We start from the raw sequence: 10507 nt of genomic DNA, 5'->3' as shown, positions 1-10507 counted from the left end.
GTTAAGACTTAATTTCTAATCAGCCAATCACATGGCGGCAACTCAGTGCATTTAGGCATGTAGACATGGTCAAGACAATCTCCTGCAGTTCAAACCGAGCATCAGTATGGGGAAGAAAGGTGATTTGAGTGCCTTTGAACGTGGCATGATTGTTGGTGCCAGAAGGGCTGGTCTGAGAATTTCAGAAACTGCTGATCTACTGGGATTTTCACGCACAACCATCTCTAGGGTTTACAGAGAATGGTCCGAAAAAGAAAAAAAATCCAGTGAGCGGCAGTTCTGTGGCCGGAAATGCCATGTTGATGCCAGAGGTCAGAGGAGAATGGGCAGACTGGTTCGAGCTGATAGAAAGGCAACAGTGACTCAAATTGCCACCCGTTACAACCAAGGTAGGCAGAAGAGCATCTCTGAACGCACAGTGCGTCGAACTTTGAGGCAGATGGGCTACAGCAGCAGAAGACCACACTGGGTACCACTCCTCTCAGCTAAGAACAGGAAACTGAGGCTACAATTTGCACAAGCTCATCGAAATTGGACAGTAGAAGATTGGAAAAACGTTGCCTGGTCTGATGAGTCTCGATTTCTGCTGCGACATTCGGATGGTAGGGTCAGAATTTGGCGTAAACAACATGAAAGCATGGATCCATCCTGCCTTGTATCAACGGTTCAGGCTGGTGGTGGTGGTGTCATGGTGTGGGGAATTTTTTCTGGGCACTCTTTGGGCCCCTTGGTACCAATTGAGCATCGTTGCAACGCCACAGCCTACCTGAGTATTGTTGCTGACCATGTCCATCCCTTTATGACCACAATGTGCCCAACATCTGATGGCTACTTTCAGCAGGATAATGCGCCATGTCATAAAGCTCGAATCATCTCAGATTGGTTTCTTGAACATGACAATGAGTTTACTGTACTCAAATGGCCTCCTCAGTCACCAGATCTCAATCCAATAGAGCATCTTTGGGATGTGGTGGAACGGGAGATTCGCATCAGGGATGTGCAGCCGACAAATCTGCGCCAACTGTGTGATGCCATCATGTCAATATGGTCCAAAATCTCTGAGGAATGCTTCCAGCACCTTGTTGAATCTCTGCCACGAAGAATTGAGGCAGTTCTGAAGGCAAAAGGGGGTCCAACCCCTTACTAGCATGGTGTACCTAATAAAGTGGCCAGTGAGTGTATATATATATATATATAATATAATTGCTAATCGGCTCTGTCACAGCTTCCGGCGGTTGTGTTGCTATCCCACAATCTACCGCGGCTGGAAGCCGTGACAAAAACGGCACCACCATATTGGAACACCAAAGTTATGGGTATTCTGATATGGCTGCCGGGATTCAATGAGCAGCGCAGGATTCAAATTCCCCGTTGGCTTAGCCAATGGGCGTTGCCGCGCAGGATTTGAATTCCCCACTCATTGGCTCAGCCAGTGGGGTGGGGGATTACTTATGTACATACTTACCTGAGCGGGAGGAGCATTACCACGGCACTTCTCTTCTCACCGGAGACCGGGGCAGGAGTGCGATGTCGGAATCGCACATGAGCATAGAGCTATCTGGCACCATTTTACTGAAAACACATTTGCAGTGTGCCTTCAGCAATTTGGCGCCAGACAGGGCGGTATGGGCATGTGCATACTCCGGCGCCACCCTCCTCCCCCCACACTCCTCCCCCAGCCTCTGGCAGAACGTGACAGCGCTGGAGCAGAGGGAAGAAAGGTGAGTATAAATGTTATTTTTTGCATGTGTGCAGTTTAATAGGGGTGAGAGGACCATACATATCAGGATAGGGGGATGAGAGGTAGCATGCATACCACGATAGGGGGTGAGGGGACCATGCATATCAGGATAGGGGGTGAGAGGACCATGTTTACCAGGATAGAGGGGTGAAAGGGCCATGCATTCCAGGATAGGGGGGTGAGAGGTAGCATGCATACCAGGATAGGGGGTGAGGGGAACATGCATATCAGGATTGGGGGGTGAGAGGACCATGCATACCAGGATAGGGGGGTTCGGGGACCATGCATATCAGGATTGGGGGGTGAGAGGACCATGCATATCAGGATTGGGGGTGAGAGGACCATGCATACCAGGATAGGGGGGTGAGGGGTAGCTTGCATACCAGGATGGGGGGTGAGGGGACCATACATATCAGTATTGGGGGGTGAGGGGACCATGCATACCAGGAAAGGGGGGTGAGAAGACCATGCATACCAGGAAAGGGGGGTGAGAGGACCATGCATACCAGGATAGGGGGGATGAGAGGACCATGCATTCCTGGACAGGGGGGTGAGGGGACCATGCATACCATGATAGTGGGGTGAGAGGGCCATGCATTCCTGGACAGGGGGGTGAGGGGACCATGCATACCAGGCTAGGGGGGTGAGGGGACCATGCATACCAGGATAGGAGGTTGAGAGGACCATGCATGTCAGGATAGGTGGGTGAGAGGACCAAGTTTAATTATCTTAAACTTTGTAATGTTTGACTGTTTTATGTGAACTACTTGTAAAGCTATGTGGACTATGTTTGCGATATAACAACAAAGATTATTAATATTAGTGTTTGAAGATGGTGAAATTCATGCTCTTGGTTTTGCTATGTGAAAGAGGAAAGAATCTTTTACATGAACAAAACTGCACAAACGAGGGCTCGTTGCTGTGCCAACACAGTGTGGAGTAGAGTGAACACGACAAGCTGCTGGACTGTGTGAGAGGTGCAGGTAGAGATTTTACGGTGGATTGAGAAAGATAGAGTGTGCTTGGCATGTAAGATAAGTCAAAAACAGCAAGTATGTCCACTTCCATATCAGCAGACAGGCTCTCAGTCACCCCAAATGTAGGGGGTAAACAAGTGAAGGTTCTACGGCCAGATACCTGTGGGACAACACTTGCCATGGTGAAGGAGGAGGAAAAATCAGAAGTTGCGGTTGATGGGTTGGACATTTTTAATGAGGCCCGCTGATCTGTATTTTAGCAGAGTGTCATTCCTAGATTTATGGATATTGTTCACGCATGTGCCAATTCATGCATGTAGTACTCAAATTATTTCATTTTTTTTTTTTACTCTACTATGTTGTTTAAAAAAATTTGACAAATAATGTGATTTTTAAGATTTTTGTCAGTCTGAAAAAGACTCAAGATAGGCAACAACAGAATCATGAACACTACTGTCCAGTGCCAGAGTTGGGGCTCAGGATGCATTGGTTGTTGTGGTTGCATAACTCTGTGTCTACGTAACCCCCTTGTCTTCCTCCTCTGCTGAGCTACTCAGTTGCATGCTTCTGGATTTACTCCATGTGTGATCTACTGCCTCATCATCATCCTCTTAGTTCTTCCGCTCTTCGCCCTGAGAGTTACCTTCCTCTTTTGTTGCCTTTAAACCACAGTACAGCCCGCTGACGTCTCAAGTATCTGAGTAACGAATGGATCACCTTCACCCAACGGTGTTAAAATTTCATGATGAGGATTTGGATTTAAGCTCAGACCCAACTTCGTGTGGTCCTGGATCAAACTGAGAAACAATTTCACCATTGATGCACATGATTTCCTCCTCTTGACCGTGAATCTTTGGAGCACACTTCCGATACCAATGGCATACAATGTCATTGGGCTTTTGGAGAATTGAGACATGGGGAAAAACAAGAGTAATTGGGGTGCTACCACTGAGCACTGCACTGTGTGTAATGCTAAATGGAGGTAGAGGTGCAGAGGCCACTTGAGGCAGCACTTGCCATCTACTGGAGCACATGTTCTTTTTGGCCCTCATCTACAAAACGTACCTGTACAGCTGCCAAAGAAAGGAAGTGGAGTAGTCCGTCAAGTAACAGAAGTTGTAAAAATGCTGCGCAATTGCTCACGGAAACAAAACAAACCAACTTCTCTTCCCTCATATCTTACCTGTCTCACAACCCTAAACAGGTATTTAGTACTTTCAATTCTTTCCTGCTTCCATCAGCTTCCCCTTCCTCTCATTTCAGCTGAAGACTTTGACTTACCACCTGTGAACTTGACACAATAACGTCCCTTATTCAAAACCTTACCACAGTCTTCATCCCAAGCCTAATCCACCTCTTCAACCTGTCACTAACAACAGCAACTGGTGTATTCCACCTGATTGAAACATACTTTGATCACATTCACCTTCAAAAAGCCCACCCTTGGTCCATCCTCTGTGTCTAGCTTTTACCTTACATCATTTCTCCCCTATGCCTCCAAACTACTGGAGCAACACATCCATTTTAATCTGTCTTCCCACATCTCCTCTTGCTCCCTCTTTGACAACATACAATCTGGCTTCAGACCACACCATTCCACTGAAACTGCCCTGACTAAAGTCACCAATGATCTACTAACCTCCAAATGAAAGCGACCTCCTCCTTCTCCCGGACCTGGCATCTGCCTTTGACAAAGTGGGCCATTCCCTCTTTCTACAGACTTACTGATCTGTTAACATTACAGACTTGGCCCTTTGTTAGAGCTCCTCATGCCTAACTAAAAGGACATTCAGTGTCTCTTACTAACACACTAACCCCTCATCTCGCCCCCTATGTGTCGGTGTCCACCAAGGTTCAGTTGTATGACCCTAAACAGCAATAGCACAAAAAGAGGACTTAAAAATCCTCCAAAAGTTCAAAAATACATAAAAAATGCAGAGACGCTTACCTGCCCAGGCCTCCAAACAAATGCAATCAGGGTGCAGTGGACCCATATAGGTGCAAGAATACTGATGAGACAACTGCTCACAGCCTACCAAGCAATGGAGGGGAAGGTTGCCTAGTATGTTAATGCACCTGTGTTGCCTCCATCTTAACTATATGGGTCCACTGCACCCTGATTTTGTGCATTTTTTGGAGGCCTGGGCAGGTAAGCATCTCTGTCTTTTTGCTGTATTTTTGAATTTTTGGAGGATTTTTGTTCTATTGCTCTTTAGTGTTAGGACTCGCAAGTGTGGGGATCCTTGGAGTGGGTTGCAAGCTTGCGTATTTTGGCCAAAATATTAACTAATACCTCACATATTCTTTATGTGCTTTTGCACTTTATTTTTCAGGGTGCATTTGGGCCTATTCGGTCTTGTAAACTGTGGCGTCTGCTCACATGGGATGCATTTGGATAGCACTATGCTGCCCACCTGATCTAATAGTATGGGCGTAATTAATAGGCTGTTAACCTGGATGATGTGCATTACCATTGTCTGAACAGCGCCACATACAAGTCTTCATTGTGCATTAACATGCCAAGCAACCGCCCCCTCCATGTATTGGTAGTCTTTGAGCGGTTGTCTCATTGGTATTCTTGCACCTGTGTTGCCTCCATCTTAACTATATGGGTCACTGCACCCTGATAGTGCATTTGTTTGGCGGCCTAGGCAGGTAAGCATGTCTTCCTTTTTGCTGTATTTGTGATTTTTTTAGTTGTAGGACTGGCCACTATGCTTAGGGTGCGTGCTTCCTTTCGCTTAAAGGGACCTCACATTTCAAACTAAGATATTCCCAGCCAATAGCTGGGCAACATCTTCTATTTAAGGCTACTCATCCAATATGGAGGTGCCTTAGCTACGTTGTTATTTTGCCTTGCATGCTTGCTAGTTGTCAGGTTCCCCAGATCCCCCTATCTGCTAGTCTACCCTCTATCCATCTGCTCGTACCTTTCTGTGTCCAGCTGCTGGTACCTCTCTGTACTCTTTTTTCCAACAGCAGGTCCAGATCGCACCTGCCAGTGCCCATCTGCCTAACGCCGAGTCCAGCCCACACCTGTTAGTTTTTTCTGTTCCTCAGCTGTTCCTATGTGCACTTGTGGTTCCAGTGTCTCTACAGTGCCTTGTCTGTGTTTTTCATCCCTACTTCAGGCCGTAGCAGCCTACCCATGTAGGGTTTCATCTTTAACCTTCTGTACATCAGCCCTGGAGTAGCACCTGGTGCCATCTCCTTGTCGCTCCTTGTTCGCTGCTTTCATATGCTACCACTTATCAGAGTTGGCATTTGGTAGGCCACTTAATTATATGCCTCCTAGCTTTCTGAGGGACACAACACAGTGGTTCCACCACCTTGTCCGTTACAGTCTAGGTTGGTTGGACTTAAAGAACTGTCTGTCCCCTCTATGCTTGTTTTACTCTATTGCAATTGGTGACACTTTGTTGATGTCTGCCACTATTTTTTTAAATGTGTAGACTCCTGGTTGAGTCTCCTACATTTATGTTGCCTGTAGCAGTGGGCCTCAGAGACCTTCATGCCTCTACTCCCTTTGAGTCAACTACCTGTGTTACTATCCTTAGATTTTTCTGACAATAGTAGTCTAGAAAACTGATATTTGTGCCATATGAGTGTGGCTGAGCATGAAAGCAGGTTGAGCTGTTGCATGTGGTATCAGGGCACAGCAGGCCTACACTGATTCCTCACCTACTCAAAGCTGTAAATGCTAGCCCAGACCTCAATACCTCATGACTGGTTGACTGCTTCAGCGCTATGCTGCAATTTGTCCTGTGGATGCATTGAGGCCACTTTCCTGGTGTCTGTCCCTCATTTGATGTGTTTTGACAGCTTTTGGGCCCATTTTAAAGTGTTGTGCGTGCGTTTGTTCTTGCCTCCCACTGACGAATGGCGTTTGGTCATGTTCTGCGAATATTTGACGAATAAATCGACGAATATTGCAAATTCGACAACTGTAATCTGAAACGAACACTGAAATATTCGCTCATCTCTATTCATGAAGTGATGACTGATTTAGTCAACAAGTTAAGAGGCTGTATACGTGTTAAAAGTGTTTGAAAGTTTCCTTGTATGATACTCAGACAGATTATTGAACCAGAGATTTATTCTTATTCCCATACTTGGAGCTAGTAAGAATTATTTCCCTTTAATATAAAGCATTGGCAGCTCCGCCAAACAAGGTTTTACTCTATTAATGCTATTGGATTTTTCTTTAGACTTGATTCTTCCATCCGATCAGCTGTGTATCATCATTTTCATGATTTCATTATAAGGTGAATATAAACGTTTCATGCTTTATTATGAATTATTGAATTTCCATATTGCAAAATATGACCAGCTGAATTAAAAACATAAAAGTAATATATATTTTTTCTGTGCTATTTCTGTAGGTATCCATCCATCACAGCCCAAAAATTTGATTAAACTGAACATTTGCTGTTACATCATATGGATTATGAAAGTTATATGAAAAATCAATCCAGATCGGTAACTGTAATATTTCTTTCTGGATTTCAGGAATTTCATAATTTTAGAATGTTTCTGTTTCTTATTTTTCTGGTGATTTACTTTGTGACTGTAGGTGGAAACCTCCTGATCATTCTGGTGGTGTCCTCCAGCCGATCGCTCCACTCTCCCATGTACTTCTTCCTCACACAACTCTCCTTCTCCGATATTCTACTCTCCTCCACCATCGCACCCAACATGCTGCACATTGTGTTGTATGAGGGACGTTTTGTGTCTCTTATTGGATGTTTAACACAATTTTACTTTTATTCAGCCTCTGGGATGTTAGAAACTCTCATCTTGACTGTGATGTCCTTTGACCGCTATCAGGCCATCTGTCACCCTCTACATTACACCTCAGTCATGGACCTCACGTTTTGTCTAAAGGCTGTTTTGCTGTCTTGGTTGGTAATTTTGGTAGTAATCTTGACTCTTTCAGTAACCATTAGTTATTTGTGGTTCTGTGGGCCAAACATCATTGACCATTTCTTCTGTGATAGAGACCCGATTCTTGAACTTTCCTGCTCAGATACTTCATTAGTGACGGCAGAAAGCATGTTATTTATGATACCACTAGCAATCTGTCCATTTACTGTGATTATTGTCTCTTATATCTACATTATCTTCACTATACTGAAGATCCCATCTACAAGGGGGAGGCAGAAGACCTTCTCCACCTGCAGCTCTCACCTGGCGGTTGTTTCTATATTCTATGGATCAACAATTATTATCTACTTGTTTCCGAATTCAGTTAATGCAAATAAGATCCTCTCCCTGTTATACACGCTAGCTACACCACTTTTCAATCCTGTAATATACAGTCTTACTAATAGAGAAATCACTCAGGCTTTTAGAAACCTCCTGAGTAAAATGTCTACCACATTTCGGTTAGGTTGGCAGCATCAGAAAATGACCGTAAAGTAAAAAATAAATCTAGATACTAAACAGTTTGGATTTAGTGACAGGATAGATTTTTAGTTCTTTTGCTTCTGTGTTTTTATATCCTTTGCTATCTCATTGTTGCTACGGGAATTTGACACTGGCTATGTTATTGATAGAGATGGGTGAACCATAACAGTTAAAGTGAACATGTCACCAGATTTGGCCGATAAGAGATGCGGCCATCAAGTTTCAGGGCTTATATACAGCATTCTTAAATGCTGTATATCTGCTTCCAACCCGACCTGTAAGAGAAGAAAAATAGCTTTTATTATACTCATCTGCGGGGCGGTCCGGTCTGAGGGGTGTCGCTGGTATTGGTCAGGTGCCTCCCATATTCTTACGATCCCCATCCTCCTGCTTGCTTTGTGTGGATGACGTGTCCCTTGTCATCCACACAGTCTCCTCAGCACAGCACTCCTGTGCAGGCGTACTTTCTGCACTGTAGAGGGCAGAGCAAAGTACTGCAGTGCGCATGCTTCAGGGCTCTTTGACCTTTCCCGATACCTTTACACTACAGAACTTTGCTCTACCCACAACAGGTAAGAGAAGTAGACCTGCGTAGGAGCATGGTGCAGGAAGGAGGCATCGAAAGAAGAAGGAAGGGGCCAGACCAAGACCAGTGACGCCCATCAGATCGGACTGCCTCGCAGGTGATTATAATAAAAGTTATTTTTCTTCTCTTACAGGTCAGTTTGGGGGCAGATTTGCAGCATTATAGAATGCTGTATATAAGCCCTGAAAGGTGATGGCCATATCTCTTATCTGTCAAACCTGGTGACAGGTTCCCCTTTAAGGTCGGGGTTGATGTAGAACACTTAGTGGTCATACATGGACCCCAAATACAGACTTCTCCCGGAAGTCTGTGTTACTGTTAGGGTTTAGGCACCCCAACCATTGGATGTTTCCCACACTGTCATCTGTGTGACAGCGCAAGAAGCATTGGTCTCTCTGATCAACGGTAAGTTAGGTATGCCAAAGAGCTGCTTTTTCTATGCTATTAGATGTCAGCGTTAGCCAGCAACTGTGACGGGCAGTAAAAGGTTACCTCCAGTCATAGGAATCAAATAATGAGATAGTACTACTCACATCAGTGTACAATGTTATTGCTGATAACAGTGAGAGCAGGCACCGCTGATGGGCGTTTTCATCAGCCAACGTAAGTGCTATAAGTAATTAAATAAAAAAAAATATGGGGTCTTTTCTATTTTTGATAACCAGCTCAGTCAAAACCGACAGCTGCGGAATGCAATCCTCAGCTGTCAGCTTTATCATGGCTGGTTATCTAGAATAGAGGGGTCCCATGCCACTTTTAAAATATAATTGAAATAAATAATTTAAAAAACAGCATGGGGTAAGCCCACTTTGACAACCAGCAAAGCTAAACCAGACAACTCAGGGAGGTTATTCTCAGACTTGTAATGGGCAATTCATATTTTCCACTCAGCCAAAATATCGGTTCGTAGCCACCCTACAAAGGAAGTATTTATTAGATTTTCCAATTCTTGCACATTGCCTGGCTCTTCCAACTTGCCCTGGTGCGGTGGCAAGTGGGGTTATATTTGTGGGGTTGATGTCAGCTCTTTTATGGCTGCTAAAATCAAGCCCATAGGTTATGCACACCATTAATGTCTAATCTATTGAAACCCATATAATTACGCTCCTGGAGTGTCTATCGCTGGGCTCCCATGAGAAAGGTCACCAGATTTCAAATCTGATGAACACTGGTGACCTCACATATGGCACTGCTCTTTGTTTTTCCAATAAATATTATGAAAATTTATAATAACCGGGAGAGGGTAGGGGGAAAGGGGAATAATGCATTGTCATTCAATCAATCCATAAAATACATTGAACAGATAGATATTTGTCAGATCAAAAACATAGTCAAAATATATTACACAGATATAAACTAGAAGTGCAATCCAATGCCCTTATGGAAATAGTTCTATCCAACGGTTCCATTTACAAGCAAATTTGTTAAAGCAGTTATTTGAAATAGCAATTTTATTTTCATAAGATTTATGTAAAGAAGTTTTATTAATTAAATCTTGTAATGAGGGAATAATAGGGGACTTCCAAAAAAGAGCAATATTATTTTTGGTAACTAAAAAAAAGTGAAGAATAATTTGTCTTAATGATGGATTGAAGTGATCAATGCCCACAGAGAGTAAGGTCAACTGAGGGGTTAAAATAAAACAATTAATTTTTAAAATTTGACCAACCAAGGACTCAACCTCTATCCATAATGGTCTAATCTTTGGACTTGACCTGTAACCAATCTGTCCACATTCTCTCCAACAATTTGGGGATTTGTCTGAGTTGATCTTGGCTAATCTCGAGGGAGTATAGT

The 10507-nt window shown here is 44.0% G+C and overlaps 1 protein-coding gene across 1 annotated transcript; it reads left to right on the top strand.

Moving 5' to 3' along the window:
- Positions 1-7194: 7194 nt before the first annotated feature.
- Positions 7195-8139, top strand: LOC141050151 (olfactory receptor 1468-like). Its single transcript, XM_073546984.1, has one exon. It carries the CDS (start codon positions 7246-7248, stop codon positions 8137-8139), a length of 894 nt encoding a protein of 297 aa, XP_073403085.1. The 5' UTR covers positions 7195-7245.
- The last annotated feature ends 2368 nt before the right edge of the window (positions 8140-10507 follow it).

This window comes from Dendrobates tinctorius, unplaced genomic scaffold, assembly GCF_039654945.1.
Source record: "Dendrobates tinctorius isolate UK_male_01 unplaced genomic scaffold, ASM3965494v1 ptg000151l, whole genome shotgun sequence".
Lineage (NCBI taxonomy): Eukaryota > Metazoa > Chordata > Amphibia > Anura > Dendrobatidae > Dendrobates > Dendrobates tinctorius.
This window is presented reverse-complemented; position numbering and strand designations above follow the sequence as displayed.